General features: G+C 41.2%; 3 protein-coding genes across 3 annotated transcripts; 1 reads left to right on the top strand and 2 right to left on the bottom strand.

Annotated features, from left to right (window-relative positions):
* Positions 1 to 430: 430 nt before the first annotated feature.
* Positions 431 to 6,967, bottom strand: LOC307038401 (uncharacterized protein). The gene is made up of 5 exons (XM_079679783.1): positions 6,829 to 6,967; positions 6,586 to 6,687; positions 6,320 to 6,490; positions 5,970 to 6,146; positions 431 to 1,136 (listed from the first exon to the last, which is right to left on the bottom strand). Exons 3-5 carry the CDS (start codon positions 6,453 to 6,455, stop codon positions 1,024 to 1,026), a joined length of 426 nt encoding a protein of 141 aa, XP_079535909.1. The 5' UTR covers positions 6,456 to 6,490; positions 6,586 to 6,687; positions 6,829 to 6,967; the 3' UTR covers positions 431 to 1,023.
* Positions 6,968 to 15,917: 8,950 nt separating this feature from the next.
* Positions 15,918 to 18,619, bottom strand: LOC307038819 (uncharacterized protein; the record flags this gene model as incomplete). The annotated part of the gene is made up of 5 exons (XM_079680496.1): positions 18,578 to 18,619; positions 17,384 to 17,851; positions 17,064 to 17,193; positions 16,609 to 16,683; positions 15,918 to 16,315 (listed from the first exon to the last, which is right to left on the bottom strand). Exons 2-5 carry the CDS (start codon positions 17,480 to 17,482, stop codon positions 15,918 to 15,920), a joined length of 702 nt encoding a protein of 233 aa, XP_079536622.1. The 5' UTR covers positions 17,483 to 17,851; positions 18,578 to 18,619.
* A 2,610-nt stretch (positions 18,620 to 21,229) lies between these two features.
* LOC307042100 (zinc finger BED domain-containing protein 5-like) lies at positions 21,230 to 23,398 on the top strand (the record flags this gene model as incomplete). Its single annotated transcript, XM_079685816.1, has 2 exons — positions 21,230 to 22,519; positions 22,758 to 23,398. The coding sequence occupies 2 exons, from the start codon at positions 21,230 to 21,232 to the stop codon at positions 23,232 to 23,234; spliced, it is 1,767 nt and encodes a 588-aa protein (XP_079541942.1). The 3' UTR covers positions 23,235 to 23,398.
* Positions 23,399 to 27,746: the final 4,348 nt, after the last annotated feature.

Genomic DNA, 27,746 nt, shown 5'->3' with positions numbered 1-27,746 from the left:
GCAAGGCAATTTATTTTCATACACATCAGCAAGTCAAAGCACTTTAAATAAACGGAAGTACAAAATATAAACACATTTTCACATTACTATGAACTCGGGCGAAACAAGTGCATAGTTTAATATCGTTCTCATATATAGTGTTTTATAATGTTACATTACATTACATTGCATTAAGCTGCCGCTTTTATCCAAAGCAACTTACAATAAGTGCATTCCACCAGGAAGATACACACTTGAAGAAAGCAGAATCATATAAGTACATCAGGTTTCATAGAGCCAAAACATTTAAAGTGCTACTCAACTGGCTTTAGATAAGCCAGTCCTTTGTTAGTATATAAGTGCTTTGTGAGTACTTTGTTAGTAGTTCTTTGTTAGTAATTATTTGTTCGTAATTATTTGTTAATAATTCTATCGCTCGAAGTGGAGTCTAAAGAGATGAGTTTTCGGAAGATGTGTAAGCTTTCTGCTGTCCTGGTTTCAATGGGGAGCTCATTCCACGATTTTGGAGCCAGGATAGCAAACCCACGTGTTTTTGCTGATGGGAACTTGGGTCCCCCTCGCAGTGGGGGTGCAGCGAGCTGTTTGGCTGATGCAGAGCGGAGTGCACGTGCTGGGGTGTACGGTTTAACCATGTCCTGGATGTAGGAAGGGCCAGATCCATTCACAGCATGGTACGCAAGTACCATTGTCTTGAAGTGGATTCTGGCAGTTACTGGAAGCCAGTGAAGGGAGCGGAGGAGCGGCGTGGTGTGGGAATGTTTTGGAAGGTTGAAGACCAGACGAGCCGCTGCATTCTGTCTTTATTTTGTATGGCTTTAAGTGTGTTTTAAATGTGTTTTGTCATTATTATGGCGTGCACCAGCATGTGGACGTGACACGTCGCTTGAGAAAGAGCTCTCCAGTGCCTCTGTGTTGCTTGGCAGAAACCTTTACAGGTCTTCTTCCTCAGACTCAGGGCTAGTGTAGTCATTGTCATCCGACTCCTCAATGTCCTGCTGTAATTGAAGATCATGGCATTAGCGGCTACACCGCTGTACGCATGTACAGCCTGTTTGTGTTGGCTTTTGAGGAAGTGCCGCCTCCGACTGAGGACACTCTTGAGCCCATGTGCAGCATCCTTGTCAGGTCACAGAAATCTGTAGAGGAATAATCACACAGCAAAAGGGCTCAATGTAAACAAACCATGACAATTGCAAATCTCTTTGCATTGTACAATGCTGCATAATGTAAAAACACTACAAAATAGGTAAATCCATCTTAAACTGAAGGATGTTACTATATATTGGGTGCCAAATGGGACATGTTAGTAATATTATTCATCCCGCTTCCATCACATTAGTATGCATAAAAAGTGACAGGTGCTGTGACAGGTCACACCTCTCCCTACTTATGCTAATGAGCTAAGTCCCGCCTCCCCTTTGTTCGAGGTGTGAGATCTCAAGTAGGTGTGATATCCCAAGTAGGTGTGAGATCCGTCGATAGGAGGGGGGTGATGTGTATTCACAGGTGTGAAAAGCCCCCACTGTTGCGCCTTATGGTGTATAATAAAAAATGTTTCAATCACATTAGTATGCATAAAAAGTGACAGGTGGGCCCGCCCCCAAGTTTATTAAAACAAAATGCCGCTTCCATCACATTAGTATGCATAAAAGTGACAGAAGGGCCCGCCCCAATTATGTGATGTCAGAAGAACGAAGGGGTGGAGTGAGATAAAAAAAAAAGAACCCCTTGCAGATACAAAGCCAGTCATTTCCAATCATCAAGTCATCTTTCCAAAAAGAAAAAATGGCCAAGAGACGCCTCGATATGGGTTTAATCAGCGAGACGCCTGTGACAACTTACCGCCGTCCGTCCGGAGCGCCAATCAAGAAACGGATGCAGTATCTGTGCCGGGTTCAAACACCTGCGGTCGAAGATCTTGAAGAGAAATGGCTTCTGGAAAATGAACATGTTTGGGGATACGTATTCAACTATATGGCGAATGAACTGCATATCTACAATCTGAAGAATGGAGAAACGTATGGACCCCACAGTGTTAAAGCAACGTTGACCTCAACAGATTGGGCTGTGTTAACTCTGGTGTCTTCCAGAGATCTCCATTTACATTTAAACATTTTCACACACAAAATCAATAGTTATACTGATTGTAACATCCCCAGGACCGTCTCCAGCTTAGAATTCCCCAGATTACTGGAAATATCATGATGGCGTTTTTTCACTTCAGTCAAAATATTCATGTGTATGCTGTTTTTGACACAAAGATGCATTACATCTACAAACAGAGCATGTATGAGAGCACATGATACACTTTTGATGTTTGTTTCATTTCTTCGGTAATGTTACAGAATGTTTCGGAAAATGAAGATTCCAGGACCACTTTAAATGTTTCGTTTACAATCGTTTCCCAATGACCAGGAATAGTACTGCCAGAACGAACGATATCCAAAATGTCTTCTAGTTTACAAACTTCAGCCATTCTGTTTACACGGGGATCACTATTCACTCTGTTTTCAATCGTCCTCATCACCACACTTATTAAAAGGGTATTGACTACATTCTGATCAATATATACCGAGCGTTTTGCATAGTAGTTCCCCATTTTTATTTTACTTTAAAGAAAAAGTCAATGTATCGAAAAAGAAAAAATCCCTGGCTTCAACCAACCGCAGGTTATTAGTCTTCTTCTTCTCCATCTAACTCGGCATGGATCTTTTCAAGTCTCTCCTTGAGGCGTCTACAATTTTTGAGATTGTGCAGAAAAGCCTCCGAAGTGCCTTGGATCCTCCAATCATCCGTGAAAATTTCTTTATCAATAAGAGTCTGGTCGATCTCAGTAATGAAGTCGGTGAGCCAGAGTCTTTTCATTAACGCGTTGTAATCGGGCATGTCATTCAGACAATCGTGTTGCCTCTGGCCGGGGTGACTGACTCGGCATCCGTTGCATATTTCTTCTCTGTATCGATGTATCACCCCCTCCACAATATCAACCAACACTGATTTCACTGTGTCCATAAACAGAGACGTCTTGGCCCAAGGAGCAAAATAAGCAGCAGTAGTACTGCAAGATTCGGGTGTCCAGAATGGTGGTGAGGATGGTAGTCCAGGAGTTTGTTCCTGGCTGCAACTCACGGGGGGAGACTTGGTTTTTCTCAGATCCATAGCTAGTTTTCAAACTGTCGTCTTAGTGGGGTCCTTAGTTTTAGATGCTTTGCTGAGTGGAGGGAGGGACTTATTGCGTTGAGTGGAGGGGGAGTCATCTGTAGAATTGAGAGTTTTTTTCACCAGTATAATGTCCCTCGCTGTTTGAGTCTTTTTTTTTTTAAAGTTATTTTTCAACTATCATTTTCAACCAAGCAGCAAGAGGTCAAATTTAAGAATAAGTAATAGTTTGTCACCATTTTACGGGAAATAGTCAGAGCGCAATGTCACATCTTAAAGACAGCTTGAACTGGATAAATGGTTAGTCTTCAAACATACCATACGTTCTGCATGTTAGTATATCTGGCCAATTGGTTTAGACCCTACTGCCCTAGACGCATGCTCTCAATAGGGAAGTCACGCTTTGGGAAGAGGTGTTTCATTTCACAGATCCACCTTGATTCTTGTTGTGCTGGCTGAAGGAAGAGGGACGGGGGAGGAAAATTCAGAGGATGAAGAAGCAGAAAAATAACTTGTTTTGTAAAACGGGCAGCACGTCAGTTTCAAGGAAAAGATGACACCGTGTTTATGCATGACATGCAAAATATCTTGAAGCCCTACAACCACAAAAAAAAAAAAGTAGAAGTATATTGTGTTCAAAATATGGCAAAAAGTCGTAATATTGTATAATCTATTGTTTCATTGAAACAGTGTTAAAATCACAAACTTGCCTTTTAGAATCGCAGTCTTTTACAAAAATTCTGTTTTGTTAAGAGCTCCCAAAACATAGTAAACATCGCAATTATTCCCAAAACAAACTGGGAATGGGGACATCGATAACATATTTTAATGTTTAATTTTCTTCAGGGCTACCGTAGTGCACATTGATGAACACTTTAAAACAAATATAATGCTTACAAGTGTAAATGAGCCGGATTTTAGCTTTGAGCTAATTTCCATCTGTAGTCACATACAGCATATAAGAACATGACATTTATACATACAGCAAAAATAAATACACGATATGCAGAAAGAGCATGAGCAGCATATTCAAGGATGGTACAGTGGTGGTATGACTGTGGCTTTCTGTCAAACACCTGGATAGCTCTCTTGAACAGCTGTTCTATGGGTTTCCGGTGTTTGGCACAAGCAAACGACCAGTTTGTAAAACAGTATTCAATGTGGGATAGAATCATACAGTGGAGGTATGACTTTGCAGCATTGACAGTTAAGAAAAAGGTCTAATTTGTTTAAAATGTTGCAAGTTGAATTTAATGGTATTGGTTACTTTCTGGATATGTTTCTTAAAAAGTCAAGTGCGAGTCCAATATGACACTCTCTGTTCAAGATACTTGCACTGGGAGACTAGTTCTATTTCTGCTCCATTTAATAATACATTTGATCCTTCGATCCTTAAAACTAGAACACTGATGGCTGGCTTACGCTACAAACTTCATCACCTTTTAACAAGAGAGTAAGTATATAAAACGTTATTTTGTATATTTTACACATCAGCAGAAACAGAGAGAGATGGCAGGACACTGTGTTTTAGAGAGAACCCCTCCCCCCTGCGTCAGCAAACGGCTTGCGCGGTAATACCATCGCCCAGATGGTCCGCTTTTAGTTTCCCAGACGGTGCTTGTCAGGACTCTTTTCACTTCTGGCGGCGGGGGGATATTTCCTTCTTCTTCCTCCACATTGAGGGGTAACGGTGAAAACTCTTCTTTGATCTCGCTTTTTGTTTGCGTTTCTTTGCTTTTTGTTGCACATATCTTGTACACCGCTGGTTCCACAGTGTTTTCTTGATGCACTACTTCTTCCGATACAATGGTTGCGTGGAGATCTCTGGAAGACACCAGAGTTAACACAGCCCAATCTGTTGAGGTCAACGTTGCTTTAACACTGTGGGGTCCATACGTTTCTCCATTCTTCAGATTGTAGAAATGCAGTTCATTCGCCATATAGTTGAATACGTATCCCCAAACATGTTCATTTTCCAGAAGCCATTTCTCTTCAAGATCTTCGACCGGAGGTGTTTGAACCCGGCACAGATACTGCATCCGTTTCTTGATTGGCGCTCCGGACGGATGGCGGTAAGTTGTCACAGGCGTCTCGCTGATTAAACCCATATCGAGGCTTCTCTTGGCCATTTTTTCTTTTTGGAAAGATGACTTGATGATTGGAAATGACTGGCTTTTTATCTGCACGGGGTTCTTTTTTTTTTATCTCACTCCACCCCTTCGGTCTTCTGACATCACATAATTGGGGCGGGCCCTTCTGTCACTTTTATGCATACTAATGTGATGGAAGCGGCATTTGGTTTTAATAGACTTGGGGGCGGGCCCACCTGTCACTTTTTATGCATACTAATGTGATTGAAACATTTTTTATTATACACCATAAGGCGCAACAGTGGGGGCTTTTCACACCTGTGAATACACATCACCCCCCTGCTATCGACGGATCTCACACCTACTTGGGATATCACACCTACTTGAGATCTCACACCTTGAACAAAGGGGAGGCGAGACTTAGCTAATTAGCATAAGTAGGGAGAGGTGTGACCTGTCACAGCACCTGTCACTTTCTATGCATATTAATGTGATGGAAGCGGGATGAATAATACTACTCATGTTGATTAATGTTTTATAGTGCTTAACAAATAGTCAATAGACAGAAAATTATCGATTATGATCTTAATAATGAATAGTTTCAGTAATTTACTATTTCACTTCGGCCTGACACAGTGACAGATGTGTTCTACTTATGTAAGACATGTAATGTGTTGAAGAGGTGATGAAAATATTCAAATGTTAAGATCTCAGACATACTGCTGGTTTTGATGCCCTCCAAAGTCTGTCCTCTGAGTGCTTCCACTTCTTGCACTTCCTTCAGAAGGAACATGATGTGCTGCGACATCTCTTTCACCAGGATGCTCTGCTCCTCCTCCAAACATCTGACCAGCATTACCTGGTCAAAGACAGACCTCTTCAACCTGAAGGTGTTGCCTTTAGGTTGAGGAAAGGAATGGAGTAGTAGACAAGGAATATTTATTCATATATTATATTATTACAGAATGATTTTCTTTTCTGAGACACAAATCTTTGTAGCGATAGCATTGGTTCTTTCATATTTTGGTATAGACTAAAAAAACAACAAGCCAAACTAGCAATTATCCTACCATTTGCATGCCTCTCCCATGGTAGGATGTAGCCCTCTGTCAGACTGCAAGCCAACTCCTCGTCAATCTGTTCTTCCTGCACTCCTGTGTTGTATTGCACAACTTTTTCGCGAAGCTTCTTCTTCAGCTCTCTCATTCTCTTCCTCTTTCTTTGCCTTGCCTGGTTGCTGTCTGCAAAGTGAAACGGAAACAAAACTGTGTAATGGTGCCAGAATGTTTTTGTTGTTTTTTAAAGGTAATTTCAATAACTACGTTTGACAACAAACCATGCTGACGATACAGATCTTGCTTCCTGCGCAAAAGAGTGACGGTGATGTTCTCAATATCCACCCTCAGTCCTTCAGTACACCCTGGGGCGTAGACTCTCTCTAAACAGTTGCAAAAAAACAATTGGAGAAGAGATACAATCAGTTACAGTCTCAGTTTCAACATATAGCCAACTTATATTGTGTGTCTAAACTTACAGTAATTAACAGATGTATATATGGAAAACCTGTGGTATGTCTTACCTGTGACTGCCCATTGCCTGACATCATACACCCACGGCTGTATGGTCTCCTGATCAAGGTTGTGCTCCTTTTTGAAGTCGCTGAAGCTGGCAGCTTCCACCTTTGCCTTCTCTGTGATCCTTACAAAAAAAAGAAAATGTCAGCGAAAAGCACCATGCAACACCATAATGCAAAGAACACCAGTTTTCAGTACAAGACCTTCAGAAGAACAGTTGAAACATTCCATGACACCATCTGACTTGCAAGAGGAAGTGTGGATAAGGGAGAACATAATGTATATAGCCATGAGGTTACATTGCAGACATCCTTCATAAATATGTAATGTCAGATGAGAAGACAATTGTAATTTGCCCTTACTTTGACATATCTGTGGGCTAAAACTTGATGAAGGTTGTCCCTCTTCCTTCTGTTCCAGCCCATGGCCTGTTGAGTGAGCATGTTCACTCTTCCTAAAAAAGACAACAAATATATCCACAAACAAAAAAGTAATTATTCACATCAAAAAGGCAATACTGAGTGAGAAATCTGATAGACATGACTAAACCCAATCGTTAAAAGGTTGTTGAACTGGTAATCACAGTAAAGTAATACACCAATAACGTTTTTAAGGAGGGAAATCTCTGTAAAATACTTATCAGGGCTGCCTTATTACAGTGTGTAGTGTTAATACTAGGGCCGGGACTCGATTAAAAATTTTTATCTAATTAATTAGAGGCTTTGTAATTAATTAATCGAAATTAATCGCATTTTTAATCACATATAAATATTGGACCTGAGAACAGTGAGAAGCCATTTTTTTTCACATGGATTTTAGTATACCATTGAATAATGACTGAATACATAAGCTTAAGCAACAAAACATTGTTTATTATTTTTCAAGGTGGTACTTAACCAAGACCAACAGAGAAGTGCAATTTTTGCCATAAAGTGTAGCAATAGCATATTTAGGAATATAGTACATTTCAGAGATTCAGGTAGCCTATAGGTAGGTAGACCTTCTGTAAACTATAACACTTAGTTTTTTTAAGTAAAACACAATACTTTCAAGTACATTCAGAACATTGGAAACCCTGACTATTAGAAAACATCTCTCTGTTGCTTCAGAGGCCATAACAGACTTTGTTGATTTACCAACAGTTGATTTAAAAAATCTAATCAATTTCAGTCCAACTCTCTCAATAACCTTGGCCAAAACAATAAACAGTTCAACATAAAGTGCCAGTTGCACCAACAACGTAATAAATAGTTCAACATAAAGTGTACCATTTAAAATCAAATAAAAAAGTGCAAGTGATTGACCTCAATCCCTCCTATTCTTCCAATATCCTGATGAAAAATAAAATCTCTCTGTTGCATAGGCCACTGTTTGATCAACGCGAATTGGGTGTGGGTCCTTGTACTCCGAGTCGGGCTAACATCCACGATAGCTGCTATATGTTTTGCATTGAGGTGATACTTGAGGCTTGATGTGCTGCGGTGATATGCAAATTCCTTTTTGCATAATTTGCAAACAACCGTGCTCTTATTGACGCTTCCATCCGTCCGTTTTTTAAAACAAAATGTCCCATCCACGGGGCCAACCAAAGCGGTCTCATCAGCTTCTTTGTTCATGTTTGACTATTGTTCACTGTGGTTTGTTGTTGTCTGAAGTCATGAACGTTAGTTGGTGCTCCAGTATAATCGGTACCCCTGAAACTCATCCAGTGAGGAACGTTCCGCGGTGCAAAAATAAGTGCGATTAAAATGCGTTAATTTTTTTAACGTGTTACTTTTTGTGTAATTAATTAATCTTAATTAACGCGTTAAAGTCCCGGCCCTAGTTAATACCAACCTGCTTTTGTCATGTATTTTGTGACCAGAGCTGCCCTGGAGAGAAAGCTGTTCACCTATAATGAATGTTACAATTAATGTTCGGTCACCATTACATAACAATATCACCTACACATCATAGATCTTGAACTGGATGGTTTAAGAGAAAACTTGTGGACTGACTTCCTACAATATGCATGCATTTAGTGTTGCTGAACATATGAGCTGTCTATCTTTCATTTGAACTCAGACATAAAGGATATGCTTTAAACTAATCAACAGGATTGTCACTGAGATGACACATACATATTTAGTACTGCTTTCTATTAAGACTTCTTGTATCCATACAGTTACAATAATGCCATTAATAACATACCTGCTCTACTTCCTCTCCCACTGTGTTTCCTGCTCCGTCCTGACTTCTGCCACCCCATCTCACCTGCAACACAGCGCAAGTAATGTTATGTAGCATTTCTTTAGAAGTGTTTGATATCCAATAAGGCATGCAGTGCACAACATTTAAAAGTCCTTTGCATTAAAGATGTTATGTACCTCACATTTTGCTGTATGGGCTTTAGCATGCATCACTCTAAGAAATGGCCTCATTTTGGTCAACGGCAGAAGCTCTGGTAATCCCCCGGCTATTTTGTTAAGGTATGGCCAGTACCTAAGAAGCAGGAGCAGCATTTTGTGACAATATCAACATCATCTAAAATGACTGCTGAGGCATGGGCCATTTTAATCATTGTTGTGGATGTGCAATATGACAGTGAGGATTACCTGCATGTTACATCCATACAGAAGAAGTCAACATTTACCTTCTTCAACATCTCTTTTTGGAGAAAGATTGGGTAAGCGTATATTTCTCCACGGAAGTGGTTCAGTCCTCGTAAGAGAAACCCATGTCTGATTAATCAGAAGAAAATCTAGTTGTTAATAATAAACTGACACAGCAAGGCCTGGCTTAAGCACTCATCTCTGTCATCTAGGTGGCTATAAAAACAAATAACACTTGGATGCTACAAATGATGGATAAATTCCGCTTCACCATCAAAAGTGTTTAATGCTTCCAATTCTTACAAAGACTTAGACTTTGATTGCTATTAAAACTGAAATAATGAGACCAGACTCAAGAACCAAACACTAATACACACACAGACACACTTACAAATGAAGCTCAGCGCAAGTTCAGGCAGGAAGACCTATCACTTCGTATTGCGCGTCATGGCAATACTCGCTCCCTTCACTAAAGGATAGGGAGCGCCACTCCTCAGCTAACCTATCACTTCCCTCCATTCACAAGCCTAATCATCGCACCTGTTAATCCCTCTATGTATGCTCTCCCCTTTTCCATCAGCTGTCTTCCAGGTGTCAACGCGCAAGCAGCAGCAGGGCTTCGTCCCAGCTCCGGGTATATATTCATCAGCTCCGCAATCTTGCGGATTAAGCTACAGGCGGCGTTCCCCAGTTGGCTAGCGGTTCTAGCCGGCCACCCCGCAAACCCGGACGCGGAAGAAAAGACAAGGATACTGGGCTCCACGGAAGTTCCTCCGGCTTAATGGAAATGGGCTACTTCAGGCAAACAATTGACACACGCCTTCAGTCTCTCGAGAGGGCATCACTGGCATCAGGGCCGCTCAATGCGGCGCTTCCGGCCTTCACGCGGAACGGGCCCTCATCGCTTGCGAAGCTTCACCCACTTCCGGCTTCAACCACAACCCCTCTTGCAGGCAGGCAGGGCTCAAGCTACATCTCATCGAAGCTACTTCTCCTCCCGGCTCAGTAGCAGTACTGGTCACTAAGTGCGTCTTAGGTGGCAAGCAGGTAGTGATGGCGAGATGAAGCCTTATGAAGCTTTGAAGCTTTCCAGCAATTGGTTCGCAAAGGGTTCATCTCATGAGGCTTCATCATGGGCTTCATTTGAACATAAACCCCCTGTTGGTCAAAGCGTGTAAAACAGGCAAAATGGGAAATCTCAACAGTTGCGCTCTATCTCATACCGAGTTCCCAATGAATAAAGCCTTAGAATAACTCTAAACAACGAACATAAAATCCTATTTTCATGTTAACCTTATTGTTTTCATTCCAGTTGAACGATTGTGATTGAAAAGCCTATAGGAGGCTGGTAAACATTGCAAAGAGGGATTCGTATTCCTTAATATTATTCATAAACTTAACCATGTTGTAGCCTGAGAAGGCTAAACCATATCAGGAATACATTTATTAACTGCATTATCTCATTTAGCTGTAGCTTCTACAAGCAAACCCTGCGGTCGTGGGTCGGCTGCTTCCAGCTGAGCCACAGCCCACACGCTGAATCTACCCAAAAACACTGGATATATCTAATCTGCATTTATTCATTTATTTATTCATGTTTCATTCCTACATTTATTTATGCTTGTATCTATTTATACTTATGACATTTTCCGACCTCTATATAAGTGAGGGTCTGAGCTCTTTTAATTCCATCGTGTCACCGGCGGACCCGGGTACAGGAGGGGTAATATGGTTCTCGTTATACATCCATGGGTATTATGAGCGTTGTGGCTCAACGGTCAAATGATCCGAATCGCTTCCCGAAGCAGTCACGTGGTATCGACAGGCAGCGAGGTTCGTTTGTCATCGATGACGTCACTGGCCCAAAACGATACAAGCCTCGATACATGCTTCACAAAAAGATTCGGGGATTACTCGACACACGCTCCGAAGCCTCGGCGCAATACGTAACGGGTGTAACGCGTTACAGCATGGAGTTATGCAGTTTGGGTAACTACTACCCGTCACAATGCTCAGTAAGTACCGCAGTTTCAAGCTTCAACACAGCCACGGATGCTGCCCATCCGTGGTTTTGGGGGGTTTCTTTCAGGGAGAAAGAGAAGCTCATGTAAGATGATAGAAGACAGTCTAATCACCCAACCAGCACATCAGCATCTACGTCTCACCGTGGCGTAATTAAACTGCTAATTAAGCTAGTCCTATATCAGGGCTCGACAGTAACGGTTGCCAGGTTGCCATTGGCAACCATTTGGAAAATGTCAACCACTTCTTGGACTTTGGTTGCCATCAGTGGCAACCAGTTTTTAACATAAGAAATAAGGACAGCAAAACGTGCACCCCAAAATAGATAAATGTTCATATTTGTTCTAAGAGTGATATTTAATTTTTGTGACCAGCCGGAACCTGATACCTAAATTGCACGTGCATTGGCGTGATTACGGAGCCAGAAAGCGATGCACGTTTACTCGCGTGCGCGGTGCGCCGTGTGATTGTTTTACAACAAAATGGCGAAGCAAAAATAAGTTGCTCGACTGTGTGATAAAAGTTCAGCCAACACCTCAACTTCTCCAATGAATGTTCAAAGTGATTCAACTGATGGAGCGTAAGGTAAAACCCGAACAAAAAACAAAGAGGAATGTTTTCCATTCACTTCCGGTAAAAGTTCCTTCAAAATAAGAGTCCCGATCTTATTACTACCAAAATAAAAGTGCAAAACGAAACTTTACCATAGGAAATGGTTGCATTAAATTATAATCACTTCTATAAAAAGGTAACACATTTTAAATATAGTTAGACATATTAAAGGTAATTTACAGCATCAATAATTAATATCAAATGTTTAACTGTGAATGGTTTTCATTTATTTAACATTAGAAATGTATTAGTCTGGCCAATCCAATACTTCAATGCTGAAGGGCCAATGGGTCTATGGTGGGGGTCAGCACAAGGTCAAGACAACCCACATTTGAAAGGGAGACAACGGATGATCAAGAAACTGGTGACTTGCTCAATTCATTTGTGAGGGATCTATGAAGAACAGGACAACAGCAGCACTACTGGTATTTTGTATACCAGCAATTGAGGGTGGACAAGTTCCTACCATTTAGGTTCAAATAAGTGCGTTAATTACTTATTGTAAAGCATTTGAACATTCTGGTGTCACATGTTCATTATTAAGTTGATGTATAACTGTATAGCATCTTAATTATTTAAAATATAAGGTATCTAAAAAAAGGCAACCGTATTTTCAGTTTTGGCAACCAAAAGCGGATGCCCGGTTGCCAGCCTGGCAACCACTTTTAAAAGTTAGCGTTGAGCCCTGCCTATATCATGGGTCATGTCTCAGTATTTACCTAATCAAATATTATTTCATGCTGCTCATATTGCACTCATATATTTGGTTTCATGCTGACATGACTTATGTTAAGCAGGGTATGATATTCATGCATCATCGTACTCAAGCTAACAGCCGCATTACATTGTCTACATCTCCCTCTTTGCCGGGCATCGGTTCGTGCCGGCTATCCAAGATCTCTCCAGCTTACCTCTGGTAAACATGCATATAACTGGTGGTGGTGTCTTAAGAGCATTTCAGGGCTCGTTCAGGATAGGTGCAGCAAACCTGCCGCAATCAAGGTAATCGTTCCTCTTCCCTACAACAACCGCTTCTCATCCTACATTCGTCCGAACCTCAGTGCCGTGCTGGCTATCCAAAGGTCTCTCCAACCTTCAAATTGGTACGTATGCATATAACTGGTGGTGGTTCTTAGCATGTCAGCACGTATATTCGCCCCGCGGCTCATGTTTATCCTTGCATGTCTAACCCTGTACGTCCAGGTTGTAACCTTCGGGTCTGCATAAAATGTGTCCCTGCCAAGTCAGGTTGCCCCGTACGTCCGGGATGCCCTGTACGTCCGGGATGCCCCGTTCGTCCGGGATGCCCCGTACGTCCGGGAAGCCCTGTATGTCCAGGACGCCCTGTACGTCCAGGACGCCCCGTACGTCCGGGAAGCCCCGCATGTCCGGGACGCCCCGTATTTCCGGGACGCCCCGTACGTCCGGGATGCCCCGTACGTCCGGGATGCCCCGTACGTCCGGGAAGCCCTGTATGTCCAGGACGCCCTGTATGTCCAGGATGCCCTGTACGTCCAGGAAGCCCTGTACGTCCAGGGAGGATGCCTAGGAGGCATCAGTACGTCTAAATCCCCACTTGTATTAACCTCTCTTTTCATCCATAGATTTCCACTGCATCCCACAAGGTAAGATTTCATCACGTTCAGTACTTCATACTTTCACTTCTTTTGGGGGTTCATCGGAAACGGTTCTTCCCTTCCCGAATGACATCCTACAAAACCTGGGCCTAATCGCCAAACACCATTTCATTCACTTGTTATAAACTGTCATCATTATGTTCATTTATATAATGTGACCCGATAATAAACATATATTCCATACATCACGTCTCTCCTTATTGAAATGAAGCTCAGCGTAAGTTCAGGCAGGAAGACCTATCACTTCGTATTGCGCGTCATGGCAATACTCGCTCCCTTCACTAAAGGATAGGGAGCGCCACTCCTCAGCTAACCTATCACTTCCCTCCATTCACAAACCTAATCATCGCACCTGTTAATCCCTCTATATATGCTCTCCCCTTTTCCATCAGCTGTCTTCCAGGTGTCAACGCGCAACCCTCCTCCACCCCTTCGCCTCCTGCTTCCAACTCAGGGCCAAGCTCAACCTTCTCCCTTCCAACCGGACCTAACCACTTATCACCACCACCTGTGTCTAGACCCGGGGGGGGTTCATCGGAAACGGTTCTTCCCTTCCCGAATGACATCCTACAAAACCTGGGCCTAATCGCCAAACACCATTTCATTCACTTGTTATAAACTGTCATCATTATGTTCATTTATATAATGTGACCCGATAATAAACATGTATTCCATACATCACGTCTCTCCTGATTGAAATACATACCTGCAAACTGCCACTTGAATGCCCTCCTCGTCTATCTGGGCACCAGAATTTTTTGACATCTCTCTGCCAGCGGTGAATTTGGCATTACCACAGACGGCCATGTCATTTCCCTATAAAGTCAGTTTATTACACACAAGTTTTTACATATATAAAAAAGAACACCACAGGTGTAACTGCAACCATCATAATAAGAAAAAAAACGTAGACTTTTCATGTTGCCTCCTTCCTCGTCCTTGGCCAGGAACAAGCCCTCATAGATTGGCGGCTCCTCAGTCCTGTCCATGATAAGTTAACATACAAGTCAATAATACAAATCACAAAGCACTACATTACTATGATTTGTTTTAATGTCTGTTATGGCTACTCAAACACAACCCCAAGGGCTACTATTTGTATTAGCGGTGTGTTCTTTATCATTTTCATTAATACCTATACCTACCCTTTTGACTTGGAAAAGCGGTAATGCTTGCGGTTTCCATCACAACAGACAGCCAACATGTCTGGAGAACATGCTGGACAAACAAAGGGATGGACCTGGCACATATCCTCTTGTTTGTACTGACAGAAGCAAAACTCGAAGAAGATTCGCTGAAATGTATCAGCACAGATACTACCTGTCTGTATATTGATTTATTAAAAGTGGATTAGTAATTGTTTTGAAAGCAATGCCAACAATTAATGATATGGTATACAGTAATATGATATTGTTTTTTGTATGTTTCCGTGTGATTCAGGCAGATTTACCCGTCCAGCTTGAACAGATCTGTGCTCCAACATTTTCAGAAATGCCTGCCTGGACATGGCTGGTGCTGTCACCTTCATGTGCTCGAATGAGGTGAACACATCATATTTGTAAAGCGTCTGGCAGCTGGTGCTAGCTGGCCAGTACCGATACAAAAGCAGGTCTTTAACCTCAGGAGTCCATTCTGCAGAGCAGGATGGACAGGATTTCCGAGGCAAGCAGACATTGTATCGTCCTGTGAACAAATGTAAAAAGTAAAGGTATTTCGGTAATAAAACTGTGAGTTTGCCTTAACATATTGTATTTTATATATAGATGTGCATATATGATATATTAGCTATTTGACATGGCATTTGGGTGTTGTCTGAAAATGACCAGGTGATAAAAATCTTTGCGTTGCACAAAGTGGTAAAACTCTGCCGTACAATACTACTTGTACAAAAAGAAGGGCTTTCAGAACAACTTACAATTGATGGTGACCACAGAAATATGCTTCCAAGGAGTAACTGTGACGTCATCAGAGCATTCACAGATTGACCTTGGAGTAGGAACAGGCAGTTGACATACTGCAATATAGAAAATATGTTAGGAAGGGTGTATTTACAGTTTTTCCTTAATTCTCCAGATTATCAAGATATTCAATAACATTTTGCATAATTTCCACATATCTTGCAGCCCTAGTCAAAATCAATCATACTTTTTTCAATCAGCTATGTACACTTCCCATTCACACTTAATTTTGGGAACTACACTATAATGGGACATTGTAATGTAATGTTAATCTTTACATACTTTGTTCAAAAAACTGAGGCTGGCCATTTTCATCCACCACCACAGCAGTTGTAGGGGGAATGGGCTCCAGAAATCCATTGAACACAGCCTCTCTGTCATGGAAGATATTCCTCTTGTGGGCCTCCATGTCACAGGTTGCACAGAGGAACTCCATGTCCAGTGGAACACAGTCCAGGCACCTAATAGCCGCTTCTTCTGCACAGCATCTGTGGCACTTCTGAATGGCTATTCTCTCAGCTGAGAGTTTTGCATTAAAAAGCATTGGCCTAGCAGTTTTCATTCTCACATCTGTGAGAAGCTGCCTTTGTGCCCAAGCAGAAACCGTTCCGTCTGTTGCCCCCAGAACTCGGACTGCAGTTAGGGTGTCCCTTAACTCTTGGAGATGTGTTTCTAAAAAATAAAACATTTGTTAAGACACCCTAAAACTGGTATGATGGATATTAAGGTAGTAAACACTTTTGAGTTGGAAAAATATATGCGGACTAATAATAGCAACATGCTATGAATCATTATATGCATCCAAAGCAATATTAGCAAGTGATACTTATACCAAATATGCATTCACTTGTCATGAAACAGTCAACACTCAATACTTTATTATGATTAACTAGATGAGTATAAAAATGGAAAAATTGGGAAAAACTTTAGTGGCAGTCAACTGCTGTTATAATCAATATACTCACCAAGACTACCAAACTCTTGATGTTCTAGCTGAAGGCCTTCCTCATGCACAGGATCGTCTCTTCTGGCTTGTGAAGCTGTAGAGACAGTCATTTTTGCTTAACCCTTCAATCAATCTAAAATTACACCAATTAATTGTAATATGAAAATGCTCTGTAAGGACTGCAGGTAATGAAACTAAGAACATATTACCACAGCATCACAATGACAATTTACATTTGCCATACTTTTATCCAAATCGAGGTACACATGTTCAAAAATACAACACAAGCAAGGATTATCAGTCACAGGCTCTTACAATATCTTGATTTAATTTGAAAATGTTTTAAACATTGCAACAGATTTGTCAAGAGGTATCTTCAAATTACATAATTTCTTACTGTGTACACCAAAATAACTTTGTTAGGAATTATCTTTATTCTTAGATTTAGAAATCATGATATAGTAAAGAACAAACCTGATGCGGAGCGTTGAGTTTCCCGTTGTCTCTCACGTCTGCGTGTGACCACTGGATTAGAAAGGGGTCTCTTCCTGCTTTTTCTTTTCTTTTTCGGAGGGATGGCAGGGATTTCAGTGACCATGGCAGCCTATATTCTTTCAGAGGTTGAGATCAACAACAAAGTTGTAATACAACATAAGACAGCAGCTCTTATATTTGAGCAATTATTTAACGGTTGCATAAAAAGGTCTAACGGACCCTTTACATTACATCAATAAAAAGCAATAGCAATGATTATATTACAGACTTGGGTATTTGCTTATCATGAAAAGCCTCACCCTGGCCTCATGGACAAGAGCCTCGCTAATCAATGCTGCCATGTGCATCCTGGCCTCATTGGGATCCTCAAAGACCCTCACTTCACGGTTGAGGGACATGGCATACAAAGAGAGAGTGAGTAATTAAAAGAGAAAGTGAGAGAGAGTGATTGAAAAAGAGAAGGTGAGAGAGTGATTGAAAGAGAAAGTGAGAGAGTGATAGAAAGAGAGACAGTGAGAGAGAGAGTGGCTCTTAAAAGTGCCGTTGGTTTTATATGTGTGTGTGTGTGTGTGTGTGTGTGTGTGTGTGTGTGTGTGTGTGTGTGTGTGTGTGTGTGTGTGTGTGTGTGTGTGTGTGTGTGTGTGTGTGTGTGTGTGTGTGTGTGTGTGTGTGTGTGTGTGTGTGTGTGTGTGTGTGTGTGTGTGTGTGTGTGTGTGTGTGTGTGTGTGTGGATATGTGTGTGTTGGTGATATAGAGTTGTAAAGAAGCTGTAAAACAGGAAAAATTAAAACATGATTAGGATTATTTAGAATAACAGTAACATCTGTGCATTACTCTATTATGCAATAATAATTTTATATAATTTATAATGTGCATATTGTTATATTATGAAGGACATGGCATACAAACAATACAGACACAATATACAAACAATACACAAAATGAAGAGAGTGCAATAATAATTAATCTGTGCATTACTCTATTATGCAAAAATAATTTAGTATAATTTATATATCTTATATCTTCTACTATATATTTTAATTCTACAATGTAACAATCCCAATGTCCCCACTGGCCAGTCAAATCCTCTGGAAAAACTCCAGGTCCACATTTTTGTTCCACTCCATCGCCGATTCCACTATTACAACTCTGTGTTGAAAGCTGTCTTTACAACACATGGGCAAATACAAGCATTTAAACATATTTTTCTAGCAGGCACCTCCACTATCCAACTGTGCCAGGGACAGCTAATGTCATTTAGCTGTATAAACTATAAATGCTATCCAGCTACAAACTTTGACCGGAAAGCTGGAGGCTAGCTGAACGTGGCCGCTAGCTTGCGCGTAGCCTATTGTAAAAGCTAAACATACTACAAATATCAACATAATATCCAGGAATTAAACGCTATAGAGACTGTGCTACAGTGGAATAAATAAAAGCAATATCATTTCGTGTTTTAAAGAAATAAACTCCCCTTGATTTTAGATACTTACTGTAGTCCGTTGTCAGATGAAATGAATGAAAGTGACGTGATCGTGGGCAACGTCACGTGGCTACGTCACTGCCGTCAAGCGCGACATAACGTTGCCGTGGTAACGACGGCATCTTCTTCTGGTTTATCGTTGTTATAAAAAAAATGATTATTATTAGTATTAATGATCAAATATGAATGTAATTGTCTTTTAAATAACGTAAACTAAAGGGAACAATCTATTTGACACAGCTGAAGCTCTGGCCTTCCTTAGAAAATAACTAATTTAATAAAAATGCACCATTTTTTGAGAACAAACATTGGTAAATAATGCACCATAATACATTCTGACGAAAAATAAAAATTATTATGAATACAAATAAAATAAAAGAAGCCTCCCGTGAGTTACTACAAGCTATAAAGTAGATTTTAAAAACGTTTTATAGAATATAAAGCTCACTGCAGGACGTTGTAGAAATGCGTGTGTGCACCACGACAAAGGAGCCTCATTCACTTTACATTGGGGTTGTTTGCGTGGTACACTTCAGATACTCAACTTCCTTGACAGGCTTCACGTTTAGAAATTTCACAGATACAGATGTAGCACTCCAGATCGGACTCACATGGGTGTGTCCCAGTCAAAAGCCCAGCGGATCCCAGTGGCTGGGGGTGTTGCCAAATTTCCCCATTTGTTCAATAACAGGATTTAACCATGAGATGGCGCTTCATTCACAAATACACAAAGACAACTGGGTGTTGTAGAACTTAGTCTGTTTGCAATGTTTGCAGCTCTGCAGTTTTGTTCGTTGAATACTGTAGCATTTAATCACTTATTTGTTATGGTTTTCACAGGCTACTATAATGAAAAAACATCAATATTTTAGATCAAATAAAGTATATAGTTTGCTTTATGCAGTATATTTTTTGTAATATTGTTGGGGTGTTTTTACACAGTAGGCCTACAGTAGATTGAAGTAAATCAATTTATACATTAAGATAAGATAAGATAAGATGGACCTTTATTAATCCCCGTGGGGAAATTCAGTAGTTCAAACAGCAACAGGGTAAGAGTGAAAAACAGGATAGCACAGATTCACACAGATTAATAAAATCAAAAATAAGATGAGCGATAAAAATAAAAATAATAATAATGAGAAACTATGAAATAAGAAATGAATAAAACTAAAATATAATTATCATATATAATTATATATATAAATATTTATATGTATTTAATATGAACAACATAATGATTAATTTCAGATGATAATACTTGTCTGGTCTGACAGCGCTTAGCTCTCTGCTGCAGAGAAGATCACTGCTCTAAACAAAGTCAAAAATCCTACATCCAAACAGAATACATATAATTAATTATTAATAGTACGTTAAGTCTTGTTCATTGTTTTTCACTTTTATTAAATGTTTGATATTTCCGGAACAGACCCTTTCATACTGGCAATGCGCAATAGAAACAACAGAAAGTGCGACAGTTTAAATATACCAGTGTTAATTTCGTCAACGAAAACTATGACGAAAAATGTTCATCAACAACCTTTTTTACATGACTAAGACGAGACGATGACGAGCTAAAAATAGATTCTTGATCACGAAAACTATGACGAAATGTATGTTTAGTTTTCGTTGATGAGACGAGACAGGACTAAGGTGTTAATGGTGCACTATCGGACATCCAAAATGCAGCATATTTTCCCCCAAGTGTCCATCTTGTCTGTCAAAATGCATCTTTATATATATCATTATTTCCGCTCTCTTCACTCCAGAAGAGCGATCTCCCTGTGTCTCTCTGTGTGCGGGGGGCGGGGCCTAACAGATATGCTGCAGCGGACACAGAGATCTGCCGGGGACGGAGCGTTCACTCTCTCTCTAGAGCACTGGTTCTCAACGGGGGCGGTACCGCCCCCCAGGGGGCGTTCAGAGAACATCGGGGGGCGCTGGAAGCAATATTTTTGAAAGGGGGGCGTTGAGGTGTTCTTGGGGGGCGTTCACGCATAATGTCTTTTTGTCATGAAAAACGCTGGCCACAGCGTCTTTTCCTGTACAAAAAGCAGCTGTCAGCATCTTTTGTTGCTATAGGAAACCACAACTCTGCTTGCGATTGGTCAGCTGTCAGCAGTGTTATTACGGGTACGTTCGTAAATGCACGAACGGTCAGTCCGCTCGGACAACCCGTCTGTTCTGCCGGAGCACCCAGCTGTGAGCGCTCAGAGCGCAGCGCTCTGGACTGTGGAACGGGGACGCTCGGAGCGCTCTGAGCGCATTTACGAATGTACCCTACAAAAAGCAGCCGGGAGTGGACCGGAAGTCGTTGTAATTTTGAGATCGCGACTGTTAATAATCTGTGTCACTTTGTTAAATTTTGATATGTTTTGATATGACAAATTCCACTAACAGATTCGAACTAAGTGGTCAGTTTATGAAAATAATACCCGTTTCTATGTCTGCTACGACATGGAAGAGCTGGCTAGCCAGGCTGCTCCACACAGAGCTCTGTTTGTTCAAAATTACAACGACTTCCGGTCCGCTCCCGGCACGATGTCTTGTCATGGCACCAACTAGCCCTCTAGCGTGTGCCGCCATATCGTGACACTACCCCCCCCCCCCCCCCCTAAATATTAGCATCATAAAACAACAAAAATCATATCACATCAGCAAAATGGCCGCGAAAAAGATAAAATGCAGACAGTACTCTATTGAATATCTTAGCTATGGCTTCATACCGTCTCCTACCAATGCACAACTTCCAATGTGTTTACTTTGCGAACATGTATTTTCCAATGAGGGAATGAAACCCTCACGTTTAAAGGAGCACCTTACCAAGATCCACCCGGATAAGGCAGATAAGGAGCGACGGTTCTTCCAGGCCCTCAAAGAGAAACATGGTAGGAGCACCATCAGCAGTCTCTTCGTTAGGAAGACCACCCAGACTGACAGCGGGCTAATAGCGTCATATAACATCTCCTTGCTGATAGCCAAATGTGGGCAGCCGTTCACAATCGGAGAGAAGTTAGTACTCCCTGCCATCAAAGAGGTCATATCTACTGTGATGGAGCGTGATCCCACACAGGTGCTGAAATCCATCCCACTCAGTAATGACACCGTAGCACGCAGGATTGATGAAATGGGCGCTGATACAGAGGAGCAGCTGTGTGCCATCCTGCGGGAAACTCCATTCAGCCTTCAGCTGGATGAGACAACCACTTCTGACAACAATGTTCTGTTGATGGCCTATGTCCGCTATAGCACCTCCAACAGTCAGGAGATGGCTGAGGAATTTTTATTTTCCAAATATCTGGTCACAGACACCAAGGGCCATACCATTTTTAATGCACTGGATGCTTATCTACAGGAGAAGTCAATCCCGATCAACAACATCCTTGCATGTGCTACTTTCGGTGCGGTTGGCAGGTACCGTGGCTTCACCACTCTGCTGAAGGAGCAGGTCCCGCATGTCCTCACAGTCCACTGTGTCTTGCACCGCCAAAACCTTGTGGCCAAATCTAAAAGTCCACCTCTCCACGAGTCTCTCAATGTTGCAGTAAAGGCAATAAACAAAATAAAAGCCCACGCCCTGAATAACAGATTGTTCCGACAGCTGTGCCAGGAAAATGATGAGACCTTTGAGCGTCTTCTTATCCACACTGATGTCCGCTGGCTCTCAAAAGGAAACTGCCTTGCTCGTTTTTGTGAGCTGTTTGACAGCATCGTGGAGTTCCTGGAGGAGGTGGATGCAGCTCTCGGGGAACAGGTGTCATCCAGCCGCTGCGACATCATGTACCTCGCAGACTTCTTTGGCAAAATGAATGAAGTCACGCTGAAGCTCCAAGGAAAAGGAGTTACTCTGATCCAGAGCAAGGCGGTCATCCACAGTCTCACCTCCAGGCTGGATCTATACCGGCAGAGCATAGGCAGGAGGCAGTTTGCTCATTTCCCGCTGTTGACCAAGGTGATCTAGCCTAGGCTACTAAATAATGATAATAATAAATAATACATGTAATAAATGTAGGCTACTCTATGCAACACTATATTTGTGTTCCTGGTTAGTATAAATAACTTATGTTCTGAATGTATTATGAGAATAAAGAAACATCAATTAGTAAACTAATTAGCAATAAAATAACCAGTTTAAAATCGGATGGAAATATTCTGCACCGATAACAATTTCCTGGTTATACTCATTGCAGGTGTCTGAGGCTCTTACCGATGAGCGCCTCCTCATTTACACAGACCACCTGTGGATGGTGAATGCCGACTTGAAGATCCGCTTCAGAGATCTTTTGGACCTCGATGTTCCCACCTGGGTGGTGCAGCCCTTTCAGGCGGACGTGGCGGAATGCGAGCCAGCAATACAGGAGCATCTCATCGACATCCAGAGTGATGATGAGGCCCAGGCTATTTTCCGCACCTCTGGCTGGGGCAACATGTGGGTCAAATACTCTCAGCGTTACCCGGCTCTCTGGGAGAAAGCGAGGCTGCTTCTTCTGGCTTTCCCAACCACATACCTCGTGGAGCAGGGATTCAGCCAGGTCCTCCACATGCAGTCCAAGTACCGCAATCGCTTGAACTTGACGGCCTCAGGTGCACTGCGACTGAAACTAAGTTCTCTGCAACCCGCAGTGAAGAAACTGGCGGAGAACCACCAAGCGCAGGGCTCACACTAACCTTCCCCCCCCCCGCAATTTGGCGAAATGCAACACCTTTCCGACCTGTTAGTTCTGTAGGCCTAATGTACAGTTTTGTAGCCTACTGTTTGTTCTGCACTGGACATGTGTGAAATTGCTGCTGTTCCGTAGCAGTCTGTTTGTAGTCTCTGCTCTTGTCTGAGTTTGTTTAACACTCATAAATATGATTTGTATTCATATTCACATGGCTTTTCTGCTCTCTGGTAAACTAATGATAATGATATTCCAACTGCCCAGTTAAATCAAATATATTATTTGGCATTCAGTGACATGCTTTTTAAATGATATAACACAGAATATTAGTCAACATTAATATTCAGGGAAGAAAATAAGTCTACTTTTTTTGATGGGGGGCTGTAAGAGACCTGGATAATGGACAGGGGGGCGCTGGCCCAAAAAAGGTTGAGAACCCCTGCTCTAGAGTCTAGAGTATAGAGACACATTTTGACTAAAAGTTGACTAAAATGTAATTTTTTATCGACTAAAACTTGACTAAAACGTTTTGAGTTTTCGTCGACTAAAACTAGAATAAAACTACGAAGGATAGGAATGACTAAAATGTGACTAAAACTAATAACCATTTTCGTCTAAAGACTAAATCAAAAACAGCTGCCAAAATTAACACTGAAATATGTGAACACAAACCTACAGACTGGGGGTTGGGAGATCACAGGAGGGGGGAGAGCTGTGGAATGTGACCATCCCCCTTGGGAGACTTACTCCACACATTCCAATGGCCAATTAGTTTTAAACAAAGAGTTTGCAACATACAGCATAGGCAACATGGGGGGTGGGGGCTTCTCAAAAGAGAAAATGCAGATATAATTCACTCTCTCGACTCGCTGGTATCTCGAGCTGAGCGCTCATTGGTGGTGTGTACCCCGTGCTGCTGATGAAACTCTCCAATTGGCTCGGCAAAAGTTTGTTTTGTGTCAGTTTTCCGTCGCCACTTCCATTCACATTTTTCATCATTGTTCCACAATGTTTATCATGAAATTAATATCCATATATTTTATACTATACTTGCGCTGCTTACCGTTTTCATACTTTATATATCTTAGCATACACACTGCTCACAGGCTGATGTGTATATCTAGTGTATACTCACTGTTTATTCATCATTCAATTAATTCCATATTTTATTCTGTAGATTGTGTAAATTACTTTTCACTTTACTGCTTTTCACTTTACTTTTCACTTTGCTGCACCGTTAGAAGCTAAACTGTATTTCGTTGTCTCAGTACCTGTAATCTGTGCAATAACAATAAAGCAGGCATCTTTATTGTAGCCTCAACAATCAAGTTCTAAATAGTGCAATATGAAATAAAAACAACTACAGTCTTTTGGCAGTGTTGTGGTGCCGAGAGATGGGAGTCGGAGGCGGGGTATCAAAGGTACAAGCTAGACTTTTATTTAGCATCTGAAAACCATTGTAAACAACTTCATGCCCGGGAAGCGAAGACCGGCGGAAACAGGAAGTCCGTGCAGAACAATACCCCAACCCATAGATCCGTGGGTGAATAATGTCAATCACCACAGTGTACACATTAACAACAACTACACTATTTTGGCAGTGTAACAATTAAACAAGAACTACACTCTTTTGGCAGTAACAATTAGATAAATAATAAAATGTCAGACTGACACTGAAGACAAATAAAATATTTTCAGCAATCAATGTGTTTAGTTGACTCCGGGTGACATGTGGCGATTTTTTTTGTCTGTTTAGATGGTGTTGCTCCATCTGGGTCACTGCCGGTGGTTGAGACGGTGGGGTCTTTGGCGACTAGTTTTATAGCCCCATGTACATTAGTTAGGTGCAGGAGATTGGCATTGCTGTTATTCGATGTGGACAATGCTTTCTGTCTTTACATTTGATCGTAATATTTTGTGCGTCCTTTATCCCCACAAATTGAAAATAGTGTTTATATCTCCAAGTTGTAAATGCGCTGCTGCTCTCGCTGATTATTGCATCTGCCATAGTGTGTGTGCTGGTGGTAGGCGTTGCCGTGTATGTGTGTGTGTTAGCAAGTGTTTGTGTGTCTGTGTATTTTCCCCATAAGGCAAGACCCGCCCAACAATGTCTCTGATTGGCTTACCCTGAAATGTTATCCCGCGTTAACCAATCATCAATCCTCTCTGGTCACTTTCACTTTTCCATGGTACTGTGAGAGGGCATTGCTGTATTCGCCTGTAAATTACATCCGCAGAGAGATTCGGTTCAGTTGGATCACATAATGTAACGCAGTAATGCACCCATTTAAATCACATTAACTATAACGGCGTTACTGAATGGGAATAGGTAACTAGTAAAGTTACGAGTTACCGCAAAAGGTAGTTGCGTTACAGTAACGCGTTAGTTTGTAACGCGTTAGTCCCAACACTGGTAAACACACACCTGATCACCTGAGAGCTGCCGTTTCATTCAGACTGAAAAAAAAACAACGGTCTGATTTTAGCAACTCAATGTGTGATTGTTATAGCAATAATATTAGACACTAATAATAGAGTAAACTATTAACACTGCATTGTTTGCCCGTGGGATTAGGATTATCGGTAGTGAGAGCCGTGCTGCATTTTCCTCCGGTCGGATGTGATTATTTTTGTTGTTGTAAACTCACGTGGATTAAACTACATGTATTAGTGCATTCATTTCAATTCGCAAACATATGATACATTAAATGATCGTGAGGATGATGATTGAAAATTGTTTGTTTGAGCCGGTGTTACAGTATAAATTGAGTCATGACAACTGGCGACATTCTATTATTTTCGTCATAGGAATCCGGGGCGTGTACATTGAGGACCCATTGTTGATTTACCAGGAAAGAAACATCGTTTGTCGTTTACGTTCATCTTTTGCTATATCTGCCTTCCTAAAATCACTTTGCTGCACATTCAGTACTCGTATGGTTGTGGGTGAGAGTCCGATATCGTGACGCTTACACGGAGGTATCGAACATTACAAAGTAGGTGACTGTGTGGATGCCTGTTCAAAACATTGCAAACTTCAATAAATCATTTAAATTATATATTTGTGTCCGACTTTCATTTGTTCATCGTTCTTAATGTGATGTATAGTAGCTTTGATAGCTGTCCATACCTTCACACAGCCTAAAAGTAAAACACAAGTTGTTTATTCACAGCCCGAACGCTCATCGAGATGACTGGATCAGTCATGACAACTTGTGATCAGCTCCGATTAAATTGTGATATCAATTCTGTAGCTAACCTCCAGGGAGCAAGTTTATTTTATGAAATACCTGTATTCCTCTCATCACAACAAGACTCTACACTGTGCAGGAAAAACAATTACATACATGAAAATAACCTTGATGCATGGGAATTAAACACACAAACTATCTTCCGTGGCGATACTGATATGTCACAGTAACGGTAAACCACAGAAAAGTAAGTCCAGCGGGGCACAAGTTGAATACATCTAATACGGTAATTCTATTATGCCTTTAAGCCTATAGGTTTAACCCATAAGAACCCGGACCCATTTCTACTTTTGGGGAAATTAAGGGGAACGTCATTTAGACTAAATAGACACATTTCTGACAAGTAACCCCCCTAGTGTCAAATATCTGGGCTTTAATGGTAAAGTAACTCTTATTTATAACTTAATTAACAAGGATGATGTTTTGGTTTGCATTTGTTTGAACATACTATGAATTGAAGAATAAAGCATATGTTAACTAAATATAATTTAATCAGCTAAATTAACTGACCAGACCATAATCATATTTCTAATTGTGCATATATGTCACTCCGGGTTTACTGTGAATGTTTAGGGTTAAAGTCCCGATGTAACACCATGTGTCACAGCAATATTTATGGCATTTGTTTCATATCAATTTCATCAAGAAATGTTTCCACAACAGGTTAAATGTAATCAGAATCAGAATACCTTTATTCGTCCCACAGAGGGGACATTTACATTTGTTACAGCAGAAAAGAGCTGAAGACAGCTTAATGTGTAACAAATGACATGTCATGTAAGCATTTTTATTCTTAAATGGCTTGAATATTAACTTTAGCAACAAAAAACCTTTCCAAATCTAGCTAGTTCTGTCACATGTTTTAGCCTGACACATGGACATCTTGGACATGTTGTTATGGGAAGACAAAAGCAAATGACAAGGACCATGACCCCAGACTGTTCAGTGTGTGTCACTTTGGGACTTCATGAGATAAAAAAGGCTAAAGCTGTATAAGGAACTTTCCAGAACATTTAAATTTCATGTGACACCCGTGTCTAAGCAATTCTGTCTGCCTTCCGTGTTCCTGTTGTTATCCTACTTCCTCTCTGCCTTCTTCTGATGATTTATCTGTTAGTTTGTGTGTTTAATTCCCATGCATCAAGGTTATTTTCATGTATGTAATTGTTTTTCCTGCACAGTGTAGAGTCTTGTTGTGATGAGAGGGATACAGGTATTTCATAAAATAAACGTGCTCCCTGGAGGTTAGCTACAGAATTGATATCAC

This window comes from Notothenia rossii (assembly GCF_949606895.1).
Source record: "Notothenia rossii genome assembly, chromosome: 5".
NCBI lineage: Eukaryota > Metazoa > Chordata > Actinopteri > Perciformes > Nototheniidae > Notothenia > Notothenia rossii.
The sequence above is the reverse complement of the archived record's forward strand: the minus strand, read 5'-3'. Positions and strand labels throughout refer to the sequence as shown.